The 20,150-nt window shown below is 37.2% G+C and overlaps 1 protein-coding gene across 8 annotated transcripts in view; it reads left to right on the plus strand.

The window, feature by feature from the left end:
• PHKB (phosphorylase kinase regulatory subunit beta) overlaps nucleotides 1-20,150 on the plus strand; it is a 215,184-nt gene that overhangs the window by 80,166 nt on the left and 114,868 nt on the right. For all 8 annotated transcript variants that reach the window (XM_058527748.1, XM_058527747.1, XM_058527750.1 and 5 more), the window contains one exon: nucleotides 10,978-11,093. In XM_058527748.1, the coding sequence (XP_058383731.1) occupies nucleotides 10,978-11,093 (116 nt within the window). The remainder of the gene's footprint in view (nucleotides 1-10,977; nucleotides 11,094-20,150) is intronic.

The following is a 20,150-nucleotide window of genomic DNA, read 5'->3' on the forward strand; positions in this document are numbered from 1 at the left end:
CCCACTTGCCCAGTCCTTACTAAACCACAGTACTGCTTGTGTGCGTAATGCAAGAAATATATATTTCTGATTTCAGAGAAGTTATACAGGTCCATAATTCCTTATCTGAAGAAAGCTTTGGGAGCAGATATGTTTTACTTTTTTATTTTTTATTTATTTCATTTTATTTTTTTTGGTGAAGTACTTTTAATCTCGATTTTGGTTCAGCAATGTGGGTTTTCAGTACAAGAGTGCTTCTTTTTTTCTGTCTGTGTGAGGAAGATCAGCCCTGAGCTAACATCCATGCCAATCCTCCTGTCTTTTGCTGAGGAAGACTGGCCCTGAGCTAACATCCGTGCCCATCTTCCTCCACTTTATGTGGGATGCCGCCACAGCATGGCCTGACAAGTGGCGCGTCTATGCGCGCCCGGGATCCGAACCCTGGGCTGCCAGCAGCGGAGCGAGCGCACTTAACCGCTGTGCCACGGGGCTGGCCCCGGATATGTTTTAGATATTAGAATTTTTGGATTTTAAAAAGGATATACTGTTTATTTATGCAATAATCCCAGCAACATTTAGGGCAAAACCCCATAATCAGCACATTTTTGCATAAGACATATGCATATTCACGCAAAGTGGGATAGATAAGGCAGATAACCTCCTGTCACTTCTGGGTTTTGCTGACAATGAGTTAAGAAAAAATAACTGGTTTCAGAGTTTGTGGGCTTTTCATATTGCAAATAAGGGATGGTAGACCTATATAGTAATTAGAGGTGGGGGAAAAATGACATGAAACAAAGAATTCAGAGCTGTGGTCTTGGCTCTAAATGCAATTTGAGTTAAGAGAAAGAAGTCTGAGGCTTCACCAAGTACAGAAGTTGAACTGGGACTGAAGGAAGATTCATAGAAAACTGTTTCAGCTGAAGAAGAGCAAGACTAAAGCCAACCAACCCAATTGGAACCTACAGTTCCTGTCAGACTGTGAAGTATATAAAGACATGTGGGGATGGAGTGAGAAGATTATGAAGGATTTGAATGTCAGATGTGAGAGTTGTGATACTATGTCAAGATTCAGAGAACCTTTTTTTGTTTTGTTGAGGAAGATCAGCCCTGAGCTAACATCTGTTACCAATCTTCCTCTTATTGCTTGAGGAAGATTGTCCCTGAGGTAACGTCTGTGCCAATCTCTATTTTGTATGTGGTGCACTGCCACAGCATGGCTTGATGAGTGGTGTGTAGGTCCATGCCTGGGATCCGAACCCATGAAGCCTGGGCCGCTGAAGTGGAGTGCGCGACCTTAACCACTACACCACAGGGCTGGCCTCAAGATTCACCTTTTTGACCAAAGAAACAGGACTTGGTGTCAGAATGATATTGGGGATAAAGGATACAGGGTAGCAAAGATGATTTCCAGATTTCTACACTGAGAACATGGAAAACCAGTGGTCTCGTGCAGAATAACAGAATTGAGGGGTGATTTCAAGTCATGAAAGAGATTAAAACATGGCATTTGATGAGAAATCCAAGTGGAAATATTTCATAATTGGGTATAGAAGCAAAGGTATGGATTATAAGTATTCAGGGCTAGAATGCAAAAATCACAGTGTTGTAAACATGTATTATAAACATGGTACTGTCTCTTATACCACAATCTGTAGTTGAAATCTTGTTAGTGAATGAGCTTGCTGGAGGCATGAGATATGTGTAGAGAGAGAACAAGACAGAGCTTTGTAAAATGTCCACAGGTCGGGGTGGAAGGAAGAAGAGGAGGCAAGCAGAGGATGTGGTGTCAGTCAAGGGGATGGGAACTTTGAAGAAGAAACAAGTGATCAGTTTTATAAAATGTGATAGAGCTAAGAACAGGTAGATGAGGACCAATGATTGGACTTTTATAAGAATTATTTTGGTAATCTTTACAAGTACAGTTTCTATAGTGTGATGAGGGTGGAAGTCAATCTGCAAATGTTTATTGAGCATCTGCTATATCTCAGGGACTGTTCTCTGGGGATATAGCAGTGAACAGAACAAAGTCCCTGCCCTCAGGGAGCTTACATTGGGAGGGGGATAAATTAACAAACATGTAAATGTTTTTGTTAGAGTTTATTTTTTTAGAGTAGTTTTAGATTTACAATGAAATTGAGAGGAAGGTAGAAACATTTCTCATATATTCCCCACACATACATAACCTCTCCCATTATCAAATCACTCAACGGAAGGCTAAGTTTGTTTACAAGGATGAACCTACAATGACACATAATCACCCAAAGTCCATAGTTTATGTTAGTGTTCACTCTTGGTGGTGTTCATTCTATGGGTTTGGACAAATGTAAAATGACATATACCCATCATTATAAAATCATACAAAGTATTTTCACTGCCCTAAAAATCCTCTATGCTCTGCTTGCTCATCTCCCCCCATCCCTGGCAACCACTGATCTTTTTACTGTCTCTGTAGTTTTGCCTTTCCCAGATGTCATATAGTTGCAATCATACGGTATGTAGCCTTTCAGACTGGCTTCTTTCACTTACTGATAAGCATTTAAGGTTCCTCCATGACTTTTCATGGCTTGATAGCTAGTTTCCTTTTAGTGCTAAATAACATTCCATTGTCTGGATATACCAAAGTTTATTTATCCACTTACCTGCTGAAGGACATCTTGGTTGCTTCCACGTTTTGGCATTTGTGAATAAAGCTGATATAAACATCTGAATGCAGGTTTTTATGTGTACCTAAGTTTTCAACTCTTTTGGGTCCATAGCAAAGAGTGCAATTGCCAGATCGTTTGTTAAGAGTATGCATTTCTCTGATGCCATGACTTGGAGCATCCTTTGGCACGTGCTTATTTGTCATCTGTATATCTTCTTTTGTTAGGTGTCTGTTAAGATCTTTGGCCCATTTTATAATTGGGTTGATTGTTTTCTTATTGAGTTTTAAAAGTTCTTTGTATATTTTGGGTAACAGTGCTTTATCAGATGTAGCTTTTGTGTAAATATTTTCTTCCAATCTGTGACTTGTCTTCGCATTCTCTTGACGTTGTCTTTTACAGAGCAGAAGTTTTTAATTTTATTGAAGTCCAGCTTATCAATTATTTCTTTCATGAATTGTCTCTTTGGTGTTGTATCTAAAAAGGCATCATCAAACCCAGGGTCATCTAGGTTTTCTCCTATGTTATCTTTTAGGAGTTTTATAGTTTTGCTTTTAGATTTAGGTCTATGATCCATTTTGAGTTAATTTTTAAAGGGTATAAGGTCTTTCTCTAGATTCATTTCTTTGTATGTGGATGTCCAGTTGTTTCAGCACCATTTATTGAAGAGATTGTCTTTACTCCATTGTATTGCCTTTGCTCCTTTGTCAAAGATCCGTTGACTATATTTATGGGGGTCTATTTCTGGGCTCTCTGTTCTCTTCCATTGATTTGTCTGTCTGTCCTTTTGCCAATACGACACTGTCTTCATTAGCATAGCTTTATAGTAGTTGTTGAAGTTGGATAGTGTGAGTCCTCCAACTTTGTTCTTTTTCTTCAATATTGAGTTGGCTATTCGAGTCTTTTGCCTCTCCATAAACACTTTAAAATCAGTTTGTAGATACCTATAAAATAACTCGCTGGTATTTTGATTGGGATTGTATTGAATCTATAGATCAAGTTGGGAAGAATTGACATCTTGACAATATTGAGTCTGCCTATCCATGAACATGAAATATCTCTCCATTTATTTAGTTCTTCTTAGAGTTCATTCATCAGAGTTTTGTAGTTTTCCTTATATAGATCTTATATATATTTTGTTAGATTTATACCTAAGTATTTCATTTTGAGGGGTGCTGTTTTTAATTTCAAATTGTTCATTTTGGGTATATAGGAAAGTGAATGACTTTTGTATATTAAACATATATCGTGCAACTTGGTATATTCACTTATTAGTTCCAGTTATTTTGTAGATTTTTTTTGGATTTTCTATAGAGATGATCATGTAATCTGTGAACAAAAATAGTTTTATGTCTTCCTTCCCAATCTGTATACCTTTTATTTCTTTTTCTTGCCTTTTTTGATTAGCAAGGACTTCCAGTACTATGTTGAAAAGGAGTGGTGAGGGGGTTCATGCTTGCCTTGTACTGACTTAGTGGGAAAGCATTGAATTTCTCACCATAAGTATGATTTTAGCTATAAGTTTTTTGTAGATAGTCTTTTTCAAGTTGAGAAAGTTTCCCTCTATTCTTAATTTACTGAGAGTTTTTATCATGAATAGGTATTGGATTTTGTCAAATGCTTTTCTGCATCTGTTAATATCATCATGTGATTTTTCTTTTTTTTTTTCTGTTGATCTGATGGATGACGTTAATTGATTTTCTAATGTTCAACTAGCCTTGCATGCCTGGGATCAGTTCCACTTAGTTGTGGTAATTCTTTTTATACTTTTTCGGATTCAATCTGGCAATATTTTGTTGAGGATTTTTTTTTTTTTTTTTTGCTGAGGAAGATTCGCCCTGAGCTAACATCTGTGCCAGTCTTCTTCCATTTTGTATGTGAGTTGCCGCCACAGCATGGCTGACGAGTGGTATAGGTCCATGCCCAGGAGCCAAACCTGCGAACCTGGGCTGCTGAAGCAGAAGGTGCCGAAATTAACCACTATGGCACGGGGCCAGCCCCTGTTGAGCATTTTTGCATCAATGTTCATGAGAGATATTGGCCTGTAGTTTTCTTTTCTTACAATGTCTTTGTCTGGTTTTGATATTAGGGTAATGCTGGCCTTGTAGAATGAGTTAAGAAGTGTTCCTTCTGCTTCTGTCCTCTGAAGGAGATTGTAGGGAATTGATATAATTTCTTCCTTAAATGTTTGTTAGAATTCACCAGTGAACCTGTCTGGACCTGGTGTTTTCTGTTTTGGAATTTCATTAATTATTGATTCAATTTCTTTAATAGATATAGGTTTATTCAGATTGTCTGTTGGTTCTTGTGTGAGTTTTGGCAGATGGTGTCTTTCAAGGAATTGTTCCTTGAAATTGCTCCGTTTTATCTAGCCTATCAAATCTGTGGGCATAGAGTTGTTCATTATATTTCTTTATTTACTTCTAATTTCCATGGGATCTGTAGTGATGTCCTCTCTTTTATTTCTAGTATTGGTAATTTGTGTCCTCTTTTTTTTTCTTAGCCTGGCTAGAGGCTTATAAATTTTATTGATCTTTTCAAAGAACCAGCTTTTGGTTGCATTGATTTTTCTCTATTGATTTTCTGTTTTCAATTTCATTGATTTCTGCTCTAATTCTTATTTCTTTTTTTCTATTTATTTTGGATTTAATTTGCTCTTCTTTTTGTAGTTGCCCAGGGTGGAAACTTAGATTGTTGATTTTAGATCTCTCTTCCTTTTTTTTTTTTTTTTTGGTGAGGAGATCAGCCCTGTGCTATCATCTGCCAGTCTTCCTCTTTTTTTTTTTGTTGCTCAGGAAGACTGGCCCTGGGCTAACATCCATGCCCATCTTCCTCCACTTTATATGGGACACCACCACAGCATGGCTTGACAAGTGGTGCGTTGGTGCGCACCCGGGATCCAAACTGGCGAACCCCAGGCCACTGCAGCAAACCGCACGTACTTAACCACTTGTGCTACTTGGCCGGCCCCTCAAAATATGTTTTAATTTCTCTTGAGGTTTTTTTCGTTTGACCCATGTGTTATTTAAAAGCATGTTGTTTAATCTCCACATATTTTGGGATTTTCCAGTTATCTTTCTTTTATTGATTTCTACTTTATTGTAGAAATTTATTGATTTCTATTGTGGTCTGAGAGCAGACATTGTATGATTTTTATTCTTTTAAATTTGTTAAGGTATGTTTTATGGCCCAGAATGTGATCTGTCTTGGTGAATGTTTCATGTAAGCTTGAGAATAATGTGTATTCTGCTGTTGCTATGTGAAATCATCTGTAGAAGTCAGTAATATCCAGTTGATTGATGGTGTTGTTGAATTCAACTATGTTCTTACTGTTTTCCTGCCTGCTGGATCTGCTTATTTTTGATAGAGGGGAGTTGAAGTCTCCAATCCTGATAGTATATTCATCTATTTCTCTTCCCAATTCTATTGGTTTTTGCCTCACTTAGTTTGATGCTCTGTTAGTTTCATACACCTTAAGGATTGTTATGTCTTCTTGAAGAATTAACTCCTTTATCGTTATGTAATGCCCTTCTTTACCCCGGATGACTTTTCCTTACTTTGAAGTCTTCTCTTTCTGAAATTAAATAGCTACTCCAGCTTTCTTTTGATTAGTGTCAGCATGGTGTGTTTTTCTCCATTCATTTACTTGTGATCTATGTGTCTTTATATATAAAGTGGGTTTCTTATAGACAACATATAATTAGGCCATGTTTTTTGACAATCTTTGTCTTTTAATTGGTACATTTAGACCATTGACATTCAAAGTGATTATTGATACAGGTGGATTACTATCTACTATATTTTTTACTGTTTTCTATTTGTTGCCCTTATTGTTTGTCTATTTTTGTCTTCCATTCTTTTTCTGCCTTTTGTCTTTTTAATTGAGTATTTTATATGATTTCATTTTCCCTTTTTTCTTAGCATATCAGTTACACTTCTTTTTTTTTTAGCTTTTTTACTTGTTGCCCTGGAGTTAGCAATATACATTTATAACTAACCTAGTTCACTTTCAAATAACACTATACTGCTTCACATATAGTGTCAATACCTTATAATAACAAAATAACCCTAGTTCCTTCTTTCCTTCCCTTTTATCTTTGCTGTTGTTCATTTCACGTATATATAAGCCTACATAGGGTATATTCATAAACATAATCAATTACATTGTTGCTATTATTATTTTGAACAAACTGTTATATATTAGATCCATTAAGAATAAGAAAAATAGAGCCAGCCCTGATGGCCTACAGTTAAAGTTTGGTGTGCTCTACTTTGGCGACCTGAGTTCAGTTCCAGCTGCAGAAACGCACCACCTGTCTGTCAGTAGCCATATTGTGGCGGCTCATGTAGAACTAGAAGGACTTACAACTAGAATATACAACTATGTACTGGGGCTTTAGGGAGAAAAAAAAAAGAGAGAGAGGAAGATAGGCAACAGATGTTAGTTCAGAGCAAATCTTTCCCAGCAAAAAAAAAAATAAGAAAAATAAATTTTTATTTTACCTTCACTTATTTCTTCTTTGCTGCTCTTCATTTCTTTATGTAGATCTGAGTTTCTGTCTTATATTATTTTCCTTCCCTCTAAAGGACTTTTAGCATTTCTTACAGGGCACGTCTACTGGCAACAAATTCTGTCAATTTTTATTGGCCTGAGAAAGTGTTTATTTCTCCTTCACTCTTATAGGATAATTTTACAGAGTACAGAATTCTAGGTTGATGGTTTTTTTTATCTCAACACTTTAAATATTTTACTCCACTCTCACTTGCATGGCTTCTGAGAAGTTGGAAGTTGGATGTAATTCTTATCTTTGTTCCTTTATAGGTAAGGTGTTTTTTTCCTCTGACTTCTTTCTGGTTTTTTTCTTTATGTTTGATTTTCTGTATTTTGAAAATGATATGCTGAGGTGTAGTTTTTTTGGCATTTATCATATGGTTTGGTGGTTTGGTGTGAGACATTAATTTGGGGAACTTCTCAGACGTCATTGTTTTAAATATTTCTTCTCTTTTCTTCCTTCCTTCTTCCCTCCCTCCCTCCCTCCCTCCCTTCTTTTCTTCCTCCCTCCCTCTCTCCGTCCCTCCATCTTCCCATTACATGTATGTTTCACCTTCTTTAGTTGCCTCACAGTCCTTGAACATTCTGTTCTGTGTTTTTTAGTCTTCATTCTCTTTGCTTTTTAGTTTTCAAGGATTCTGTTGGCATATCCTCTAGCTCAGAGATTCTTCAGTCTAGTCTACTAATAAGCCCATCAAAGCCATTTTAAATTTCTGTTATAATTTTTTGTCTCTAGTGTTTCTTTTGGTTCTTCCTTAGGATTCCCCTCTCTCGGATTACACTGGCCATGTGTTCTTACATGATGTCTACTTTACCCAGGAGAGTCCTTATCATATTAATCATAGTTTTTTAAAATTCAGTCTGATAATTCCAACATCCTGTCATGTACTTGCTTTGTTTCTTCAAATTGTGTTTTTTTGTCTTTTGGTATGCCTTGATAGCCAGACATGATGTACCAACTAAAAGGATCTGCTGTAAGTAGGCCTTTAGTGTTCTGGTGGTGAGGTGTGAGGGGGAGGGAAGCAAAGCATTCTGTAGTCCTATGATTAGGTCTCAGTCTTTTAGTTGCCTTATGCTTCTGGACTGTGGACTTCACAAGTGTTTCTTAGTTTTTTTCTCTCCCCTTAGAGACGACAGAATGGCTATGGTGGGCTTCCTTTTGTGGAAGGCTAGAGCTGGCTGGAGTTGGGTATTTCCCTTCCCCAGGTCAGTTAGGCTCTGATAATAGCCCAGCAGGTCAAGCTCTGGTTGACTAGTTGCCCCACAATGGCAGGCCTTGTTAAGAAAACCTGAGTGCTTTGGTGTATCTCAAAATGGTTTCTTTTCCCCTCCCCCTGCTGGAAGCCAGAGGGGATTTTTCTCTGATATTTAGTATGGAAATCTAGTTGGACTCTTGGAGGTAAATCTCACAATATTGTGGGAACCCCCTTATGACCGGGTCCTCCTGGAGTTTTTAACTCGCAGTTTTTAACTGAGCAGTTTGTCAGTTACCGTTAAGGTTTTACTACCCCAGTGCTAGTTCCCAAGTTGGTTTCCCCTGTGAGTCTCTGCTCCAGGAAGCCGTGACTGCCTGTATTCACCTGTTGTCTTTCCAGTCATAGAGCAGCAGTTTGCTCTGTGTCCTCTTTTCTCTTATGGATCCAAGAAGAGTTGTTGATTTTTCAGTCTGTTCAGCTTTTTACTTGTTGTTAAGACGGAGTGGAATGGCAGTTTCCAAACTGCTTACTTGCAGAACTGGAATGTAAGTGTTATTTTAGTTTTCCCCACAGGGCTTGTTAGCCAAAAATGCCTTTCTAGCCACCTGTTATACCAATTACACAGCCTGACCAGACTGCCTTACTTGGGCCTGAGCCTGTTCCTAAAGTTCTGCTAAGAGGATTAAGAAAGAGGTATATGGACTATCACTTGAGAAGTTTATCGTGAAGGGAAGAAGGTTTGGATGGTTTCAAAGCTTTAAACGTGGAGACCTGACAAAGTATAGCATATTTCCTGTATGTGTTATAGAATCTAAATAACTTGAAAGACCATGGAAGAGCCAAAGACACCAGGTTTTGTGAAAATGGACCAGAGTTTTTATACAGGCAGGTTTTCCTTAGGGTATGTAGAAAGGTAGCAAGAGGTTGGGAAAGCTAGGGAGACCCTCACCAATGATCAAAGTAAAAAAAAAAGTTTACTGTAGGTATGTACTGCTCCACTCTTGGGTAGAGAAGTTGTGAGATAGATGCATGTTTTGTGGAAACCCAGAATTATCTTATGTTCAGTTCTCTTTCTGTGAGGCCCCAACACCCTAGTTCCTTTTTGTCCACTGAAATGTGTGAGCTGTTCTTGGCCCTGAGGGCAAATATCTCTCTGTTGGGATGGAGAATGGAAAAGGCAGGTGTTAAGTACCCCAGCTGTCTATCATTTGTAAGAGAATGTGGGTAGACTGCTCCCTGCTCAACTCTTGATCAATGTATATGTTGACTCTGGCCTTAGAGACTTTCCAGAGACGCTAGATTACAATGAAGAACCATTTTGAGGGGCTATGGTTTCCTCTGCTCTCATTTCTTTTTTGTGTGTGTGAGGAAGATTAGCCCTGAGCTAACATCTGTCACCAATCCTCCTCTTTTGGCTGAGGAAGACTGGCCCTGGACTAACATCCGTGCCCGTCTTCCTCTACTTCACATGGGACGCCGCCACAGCATGGCTTGACAAGCGGTTTGTCGGTGCGCGCCTGGGATCCAAACCCGCAAACCCCAGGCCGCCGCATTGGAGCGCGCGCACTTAACCACTACGCCACCAGGCCGGCCCCTGCTTTGATTTCTTGATCAATTCCTTCCTACTGCTTTCTGTCTTCCTGTAATTTCTCAAAGTTTCTGGTCTACTGGTGGGACCTTACCTTGGTTTTCAGTGTTATTATTCTGTCATTCTAAAAGTATGTACATTATATTAATTATGTGTGTGTAGGGTGGCAGTTGGGAATATATATTGCCACTTGAGAGGGATCTTGAGATGAAGGGTAGGCTAGATGCACATATTCAGTTTGTCTCATTGAACCAAACATGATGACTAAATTAAAAACCCTATAATCAGGACCATAGCCCACTTAAGATATTGCCTTTATTAAAATGACTAAAGTTTTATTAAATAAGAACTGACCGTAATGTTTGCTTTCCGTAGTTACTTCTGAGAGTGTAAACTTCATCAAATATTTGAAATCCTTACATGGAAGCTGTGACTCCTGGCCTGTTGGTTGGAGCCTACCTCCAAGTGCAAGCTTTGAGTTTATAAGAATGGGTACCTATAGCTGTCGAAAAGGCAGGAGGAAAATTAGATTCCAGGAGTAATAGACTCAAGACTCCTGGTTTATTCAACATGGGACTGGCTCGTTGCAGAACTGAGAAATACCTTTTTATCTCTCAAGTTTTAGGCTTATTTAACATTTCATATGGCTATTTTAGATTCCAAATATTATTATCTAGTATAAAAGAGTGCTTTATGTTTTTCTTAATTCTTAAGATGCACAGTAGTCATGAACAGTAATAAGTGTATCATTGAAGAATTATCGTTGGAGCATTGACAGGATTTAAATTCTGTATCTGTACGGTATAATATTAGGTTCTCATTTTAAGCTTTATATTTGAAAAGCCAGGTATAGCAGAATATTAATAGTAATGTAATAATCACAAGAGTTTCAACATGGTAAAAAAGTGCTAGTAGGCAAGTATGTATTTGGTTTTCAAATGGTATCTAATTGTTCTTATTAGTATCAAAAGATCCTGTTACTGCATGTGTCCTTATGTTTTATTTCATTTCTTTTAGGTCTCTTTTATTCAAAACCTTGTATTTTGTGTAGAAAGAGTTTACCGTGTGCCTGATTTTGGTGTCTGGGAAAGAGGAAGCAAATATAATAATGGCAGCACAGAGCTACATTCGAGGTAATTTGTTTATTTCTAAGGGTTTTTTTTTTAAATTTAAATGCGTGGAATTTGAATATGAATAAAAATCAAAAGTATTAGATGGGAACTGTGGTTTCTATGTTAATTTCATCTCTTTTTTTTTTTCTATGTGATGCAGATGAAATTCACTTAAAATTAAAGCAAAAGAGTCTGCTCTCAGTGCCCATAAACAGATGCAGGAAAGGAGCAGGGTGTCTTTCCCAGCCTCCCTTGGTGTTAGTACATATGTATCAGCCTCCAGTCGACAGCTTGGCCTTGCTGCTCAGCCAAGTCATTTTCTTTTTCCTCTTTACAATGACACTCTTTGAAAGATCAAGGAAATTAAAATTGCCAAACACCTATGTATATACATTGCATGTAAAATTCCCTTCCATGTTATAGAGCTGATTTTTGTCCTAATCAGAGATACTTACACTCTTCATATAAAACTTAACATTCATTGTTTTCTCTGAGAGGTGTGGTCACCATCTTGAGCTGTGGTTTAGGGGGTTTGAATAACAAGAATAGTTGATAACTTATGTTAGTAGTTTGTGAATTTCCTTTACTCCTTAGGGTTAGGGAAATAGCTTTAATGACTGATTGCACCTTTCAGATTTTGTAAATTTTTGCCCAGGAGGTCATCTTTTAACTAAAAAGTGTAGCTCAATGAGTCCTATCCATTTCAGACTAAAAGATTTAAGAATTTAAAGGTGATTAACTATAGGTCAGTTTAGATCATTGAGACTTGAAGTAGAGAAACAGTTTAAGAAACACTGGTTAAGAGGAATCCACAGCTGTATATTTTTTTGGGTAGAAGAACTAATCACACAGAAAACTAAGCCAATATAAGATATAAACTAAGATATAAAAACTGGCTCCAGATCTCTAGCTGTGTATCATCTCCATGCCTCAGTTTCTTCATCTATAAAATGAAGATAATAATAGTTTCTACTTTATAAAGTTGTTATAATGATTGAGTTAATATATATGTAAAGCATTTGAATACCTGGCATAAGTGAGCACTAGAATACAAGTGTACTCACACATTTAAGAATATTTTAATAACAAAGATTGAAACAAAAAGGACTTCAGTTAACTCTGGTTAACTAAAATACAAACATTTTTCTGTAAGTTTTATGATTCATATGAGGCATTTTTATAGTACACAGCAGAATAGTAGCAATCAGTGAAGAAATCAGTGAAGTGGAGAAATAATTTGTGGGAAAGTTCAGTTCAGACATTAAACAAATTCTGGCAAATATTAAAAATAGGAAGATAATGTTATATTTCAGCCATAATCCAAATTAAGTTCTCAACATTTTCCAGATTATCAAATTACAAGAAAGAAAGTGGATTTGATTAGAAAAGGTGATTTTTAAAAATTTACCTTTTTAGCATTTATGATTTATCAGACCTTTTATCTGCGTTTTAATAACCATTTGATACATGCCAGTGTTATCCCACTGACATTATTTTCAGTATAAAATATTTGGAGTAAGGTTTTTTCTGTTTATAAAAAGTGTAGTAAACTCAGAAAGAACCTTGGGTAAAAGATACCATCCTAGAAAGTGAAGGTGTTGGAAGGTTTCTAGTGAAAAAACAGGCTCCAACTTGTTTTCTTGTAACTAAGGTGCTAATCTTTAATTGAACCATTAAGGATTTTATTTCAAGGCTTGGAAGATCATTATATGATGTTCTTTGCTACCTTGTGCATGCAAAATTAATCTTAATTGTCGCAGGCCAATTATATTCAAATGAATGGGTAATTTAGTTTGCCATTAGGTTTGGATGATGGGTTTTATACATTTAACATTGATCTTTTAATTTTCTGTGGTATAACACTTTATAATTCTCCATAAGAATTTTAAACATTTTTTTCAAATGTGTCTGAGCTCAGATCTCCACAAGCCTTCTTGGATGTGTCACCTCTGGTGCCAAAAGGGTCTATTTTGACACTGCAGGCGGACTTGGCACTGATGGACGCAGTGATAGCGGTAGTGGTGGGAGGCCAGTATCTTTCTGTGCTCAGGCCTGGGTAGTGGAATGTGGAGCTGCTGCTTAGCCTGTTGCTGCTGTAAGACATCCCAGAACTGTCTGTGCCTGGTTGGATCTGATCTTTACTGCTTAGTGCAATACCCTGTTATATCCTTAAGCTGTCCTCCTCATTTCAGACAGCCTGAAGTAGTATACAGTAACTCTTGCTGTAAGTACCCATACCACCCTTTTTGCCTTCTGGCTTTCTTTGCCGTTCTCCCTCTAGCTGTGTACTATACAGTCCTCCTTAGCAGGAGTCATAGAAGAGACAGAGCACAATCTGACTGGAGTCATAGAAGAGACAGAGCACAATCTGACTGTTGCCTTGGTGCTCACTAGGGCCTTGGCCAAAGCGACTGGCTTGGTGAATGTTCCTTTCTTCCCTTATCACACTGGGCACATCCCTTCTAAGCTGCAACTTGATCAAAGAAGGTTACCACCCCTAGGCCCCCAAAACGCACACATAGTATTCTGAGGTCAGAGGCTCCCTTTTCAGCATCCGTGCTCAGTGGTCCTTTAATAATTGCAATCTGTGGCACTGTACAGTTACAGAATGTATTTTATTTAGGTTGGGCAGGGAACATTATTGCCTTTTATACGGGAAGAAACTAAGGTTTAGAAGGTTTAGTGATCTCCCTCCGATCCTGCCCTTAAATGATACAACCCAGTAGGTAGTGGAACCAGAACTGGATTCCAGGTGATCGGCCTCCAAGTCCAAAGTTGTTTCTGCTCTTTCACGTTGTATTTTCAAGTCTTAAAAAGTTTTTCTAAAGTTTGAAAGAACAGTAGGGTATATGCTCTTGGTGAAACTGTTATAAGTTTCAAGTATATCTTTGTTTAGTAATCAGTACAGCTTGATTCAGCTTAATGCTTTGATCAGACCCTTCCTGATCTGCCCTTTTCAGCCCCAGGTTTGCTGGTATCCCTTTTAGTCCAAGTTTTTGAATTATTTAGTATTTCTTAGATAAACCCTAGAATTTTTTTCTGAAAGGTGATCTCTTTACATTTATCTGAACCTCATTCTAGCAGCTGCCTCACCCTTTTCAGGGCTTTAGGAAAAGGATTCACTGCTCTAGGCTCACTATGATTTTCTTGAAATGTTTCCTAAGCAAGTGTTCCCTGCTTTCCTGGTTTTTCTGTTGACTTGACTTTCCTCAAGTGACATGTTCCTTTCAGTTTCTCCCAGGGTGTCTGGAACTGTGTCAGCTAATTCTCCTCTTTTCTCTTGTTCAGTCTCTAAGTCTTTAACAAATGCCTATGTATTTTAAAATCCTATATTATTTGATTTAATTACATTTTCCTCCATATATCTTTTTGGTACCTATTTATTGTAGCACTAATTCTTAACCCCCAGAATTACGTATCCAAGTAGTCTTCTCAGCTGCTCCACGTTGAATTAAAGTATTTTAATCTTTATATTTCCCCTTCCTCATTTATGAGAGGATATTCCTACATCTTGGGACTACCTTTAAACCAAAATTCTTTGTTTTGGAGAAGAGATGAGTCATCTATAAGATGTGAATTGAATCTTCACCAAGACTAACTTTGAATTTTTTGGCTGTTGGGAAGAAAAAGGAAAATTGTACTTAATAACTTAGTAATGTGGATATCTGCCCAAATAGAAAGAAAAGTTTTTGAAACATTAACTCCTAAATAGAACTTTCTATTTAATAGCATAATTTCCTTTTTTACTTTGTTAAATCTTATATTTGCGGTACAAAGAAGACTGTAGAAGTAAAGAGAATTTAGAAATTTAGATCTGATTTTTCAGTTTTTTTTTTTTTTCACGGTTTTATGTTCTATTCACTTGGCTTTTCCAATAAAGAAAGCCATCACTAAAATATCAGATAAGTAACCATCATATCACCACTTTACTCAGTTTAAGATGCTTTTAGTGACCATTTTATTCCACACAGTGCTTGTTATTTAAAGTAACTACTTAATCTTCTTAAATTGTTTTTGATATTCCAGTCATTGAACTATGATAGAAGCAACTGTCCCTCCGTTCTGCTTCATTTTATATATTTTTGCCGTACTGAACAATTCATCAGCACCCATTAAAACTATAGTCCTGTCAAGTCCTTGCTGTTTCAGGGGATATGATTGGCTGGCTCAGGGAGCTAAAGCATAGTGTTAATGAGCAGGAGGATGTGAATTTAGTTCTCATGCTTGTCAATGAATTTTTTGGATTCTGTGGTGGGTTATCAATCACTGAGTCCAAACCCATCATCTTTTCTAGAAAAGCTTTGAAATATGCAACAAATCACTTTTATTACAAACTATCTCCCAAGTGAACATCACTTCATTTTAGCCCTGTTAAATGAATGTTGAGGTAACACTTTTCAAGAATCAAATTGGTGAATGTTCTACTGGTAGTATTCACTTAATATTAATATATTCAATAACTAATTATAGAATAATTTAATTTCTGAGAATGTCTTGTGCTAGTAAAATATTTTTAACTCTTACAACAGTATGTATTATATTTGCCAGTAAGATGTAAGATCACATTAGGAGTATGTTTGAGTTTCTAAATAGCTTGCTGTAGCCAGAGATTTAAATAACCAGTGGATAATAAAGTAACATATTTGTGAATTTCAGTTAAGTCCAATTATTTAACCAATTGCATTGGGAAAGAAAGTTAAAAGAGAAAGAGTTCCACATTTACTCTAGTCCAGGTACAGTGTTTGTCTTTTTTTGTAATGCTTTATTTAGAAGACAATTTCCAAATTCATCCTTTAGCTGTCTTGTTAAAGACAAAACCTTGAGTTAGCTACATTGTGTATCTCCTCCAGTGCAGTATTTCTTTTGGATATTTGCCTTTTGAATAATTTATTTATTCTCGCTTCTCAAAATACTACAAACAGTCTTCATAACACATGTACCTCACACTGTAAGTGGAGGTTTTCTGGTATTACTCAGTTAAATGCATGTAAATGTTTGTGCGTTGGGGGCTATAAGGGAACTCCTAGGACATCAGGAACACATTCTTAAGCAAGAACACCAGTTGACAATGGATGTTTTTGCATGAACTGTCAGAATAGATGACCCCTAGGGGCTCTCCTAACCCTTAGGTTCCAGGAGTCTAGAATTCTTATGCAGGTACTGTTTGGTTTCCATTTGGAGCATGCAAGGCTGAGTATGATTGGCCTACTTATTCTGGGTACGTGATAGAATTAGGAACCTGACTTAGGTTCTTTTCTGGTTACCTATTGTTGCCAATAAACTACCCCCAAATTAGAGGCATAAAACAACAACAATATTTTATTAGTATTAACTCTCATAGTTCTGAGGGTTGCTGGGCTAAGCTAGGTGGTTCCTGCTCAGGGTCTTTTATGCATTTTCCATCAGTTGTGGGTGGGGTTGGAGTCAGCTTGATGGCTTCCTCACTCAAGTATCGGAATGTTGACTGGAACCTTGGCAGGAGCTGTCTGCCACAAGACTTATATGAAGTTTTTTCATATAGACTTCCTCACAACATGGTGGCTGAGTTCCAAGGTCCAGCGTCACAAAAGAGAGGGCCAGGTGGGGGCTGTATGGCCTGTTATGACCTAGCCTTAGAAGTCATGCAGTATAACTTCCACCACATTCTATTTGTTAGAGTCAGTAAGACCAGACCATATTCTAGTGAGGGGAATAAGACTCCAGCTCTTGATGGGAAGACTGTCAAAGAATTTGCAGACATGTTTTAAACTGGCACATATTTTTCGCTTGGACTTTATTCCTTCAGGTTCCAGGCCTTGTCATTTCTGTTTTCTTTTTCCTACCTTCCTGTGGGTTCTTCAGCATTTTTTAGAATTGTGTATTGATTTATCTATAATGGTTTTGAAGGTATCTTTTTGTATGGCTTTTTAGCGATTGCTCTAGGTATTACATTATATATATAAACTGAGTGTATCGCGGTCATTATTTCACCCACTGGAGGCAAATATAGAAGCCTTACCTCCATTTATGTCTTGTTACCCTCCCCCATTTATATTATAGTTATCATAAATATTTTTCCCACATGCATTTAGAACCCACAGTGTTACAACTGTTGCTGTAATTGTCAAACATAATTTATAAAACTCAAGAGGAGAAGAAAAGCCTATCGTGTGTACCCATATTTTTGCTTACTATATTTTTTCTTCCTTTTTGATTGTTCCAAGGTTGACTGGTTGGTTGCTTGCTTGCAATCATTTTGTTTTGAGAACTTACTTTAGTCATACTTTTAGGGTAGATCTGCTGGTGACAGATTTCTTATTTTTCTTTCATCTGGGAATGTCTTGTGTAAATAAATAAATATTTACTGGTATAAGATTCTGGGTTGACAGTTCTTCTGTTTCAATGCTTGAAAACTCTTGCACCACATATTTTTAGCCTTCATGGTTTCTGGTAAGCAATTCATTGTCATTCCATTGTTTTTCCCCTATAGGTAAAATGTTGTCCATGGCTACTTTAAAGATTTTTTCTTTGTCTTTAGTTTTCAGAAGTTTTGATGTGCCTAGTATGGATATTTTTATTTTATTCTGATTGAGTTTCACTCGGCTACTTGAATCTGTAGCTTTTTGTCTGTTGCAAATTGGGAAGTTAGCTCTGCCCTTTTTCTTCTCTCTTTGAGGGAGTCCAATGACATGAATGTTAGATCTTTTGTTATAGCCCCAAAGGTCCCTGAAGCTCTCTTCGTTTTTTTTTTCCTAGTCAATTATTGTTTTATCTTCCAATTTGGTTATTGTTTCCTCTGTCTCCTCCATTCTGCCATTGATCCTGTCCACTGAGCTTTTAATTTTTATTATTGTAATTTTTCACTTGTAAAAACTTTGTTTACACTTTTCTGTTTCTTAGCTGAGGCTTTCTATCTTTTCATTTTTTTCAATCATATTTATAATTGCTCATTGAAGAATTTTTATTATGGCTGTTTTAAAATCTTTGTTAGATAATTTTAACATTGCTTTCATCTCAGTGTTAGCATCTATTGATTGTCCTTTTTCATTCAGTTTGGCTGGGTCTGGTTCTAGATATGATCAGTGATTTTTGATTGAGATGTGGACATTTTGAGTATTATGTTGTAACACCCTGAATCTTATTTTAACTTTCTATTTTAGCTATATTTTTTTGGCACCACTCTGCCAGGGGAAGGGGGCAGGGGCATCACCTCGTTACTACTGGGTGGGAATGTAAGTCTAGGTTTTTCTTTGATATCCAAGATGGAGACTCTTCATTGTTGCTGGGTCTAGTTGGGATGCCTAGTTCCCCAGTAGGCCTCCACTGATACCTCCTTGGCTAGGAAGGATAGGAGTGCCTCATTACTCATTCCCAGTTGGCATCTACTTAGTAACAGGGAGAAGTTATGGCCTCTTTGCAGCTGGGCATTAGTGAAAGTACTGACTCTCCATTGGACCTCCTCTGATGCCATCCCAGCAGGAAGGGTAGGTTCACCTCATTACTGGCAAGCAGGTGTGGAAGTCTAGGCTTTCCGTGTGTTCTCCACTGACAGTGAAGTGTGAGGGGGGAGACTTCTTAACACTCATTGGTAATGAAAGTCTTGGCTTCCTTCTTGGACTCTCTGACACCACATGGCAGCTGAGAGGGTTGCAGGTTGGGTGTGGTTCCTTATTATAGACTCAGTGTAGAAGTCTAGGTTCCCCACTAGCCTTTACAGGAGTGAGTGTGGGTAGGGCCATAGTTTTCTTTTCTTGAGTGGTTCTTCTCTAAATTTTAAATTGTCTAAATTTTGAGTGGTTGTTGTCTATTGTGTTTTGCTAGGCTATCCTTTTCCTGGTCCTTTGGCTAGAGAGAGCAGGCTTTTGTTGGGGCTTTTTTTAATGCACCTACTGGCATTTCCTGGTTTTTGACTTCTTCAGCTCTAAGTCTGGTATATTGGAGGCAAAAAGGAAACTCAGGGAACTTACCAAATGTTGTTCCTAGAATCCTAAGGCTCCTAGCCAGTCTGCCTTTCCATCTTTCTGAGCCTTTTTATTTTTGTTATGTGATGTCCAGGGTTTTTCGTTGTACTTAGTGAGAGAAATAGGGAAACTTATGTCTACTCCACTTCCCCATCCATGTATTTTAAAAGGTTTCCCACCTATTTACTACCCTGTAATAAAAGTAATGCATACTTGAGAACATTTCATGTAAACAACCCATTGAAAATGTAGATAATGATGATTCGAATAGCTTAGAACAGTGGTTCTCAAATTTAAAGTGCATTTAACCCCCTGGGGGGCTTTTTAACACTGATTGTTGGGCCCCACTCCTGGAGAGGAGTGAGAACTGGCATTTCTAACTAGTTCCCAGATAATGCTACTGCTCTGGGGACCACACTTTGATAATCACTTCTTTAGAGAAATGCTGAAATGATGACAGATCATTAATTTTAAATGATATTAATGGCATATGCATTTGCTTTTAATAAAAACAGAAAAAATGCAATAAGTAAAATAAACTGGATATTAGATCTAAAATATTTAAATGTTATTTATAAGATGACAGTCATATTTTTAATGAAATTTGGGTCTTCCCATTTTCCAGCACTATTGTATGTGGCATTTGAGAGGCCAAAGGAGTACGTATTTTATGATAAACAGAACAATATAGCAAAAAATGAGAGGTATGATGATCAGTTGTTTTGTGAGCATAAAGTAATGCCTATTTTATTGGACTCTAAGCAAAGAGTATTTGAATGAGTATATTAAACCACACTTTGTGGTAAGTGTATGATGTGCAAGAACTTTTTTTAAGGCTCAGAGTTGACGTCAGAAAAGCTCTTTTACATTGATCTGAGCTAATGATGCGCAACCTTGTTATTACTGTGCACATATCATTACAATATACCTTCCTCTAAAGTTCATCTTTTTTTTCTTGAGTTAGTGAATATAAATGATACTGGAATTAAAACTACTCCCATCAATAGTATGACCATTTGCCTAGATCAAGGTGAACTTAGAAATATTTTTCCCAGAAGATCACTAACTATAAAAAAGAGAAATTAAAATAGTGAAATGTCAGACTGCGATCTCTTAGACATTATTCTTCCTACAGAAG

The sequence above is a fragment of the Diceros bicornis genome, chromosome 32 (genome assembly GCF_020826845.1).
Source record: "Diceros bicornis minor isolate mBicDic1 chromosome 32, mDicBic1.mat.cur, whole genome shotgun sequence".
NCBI lineage: Eukaryota > Metazoa > Chordata > Mammalia > Perissodactyla > Rhinocerotidae > Diceros > Diceros bicornis.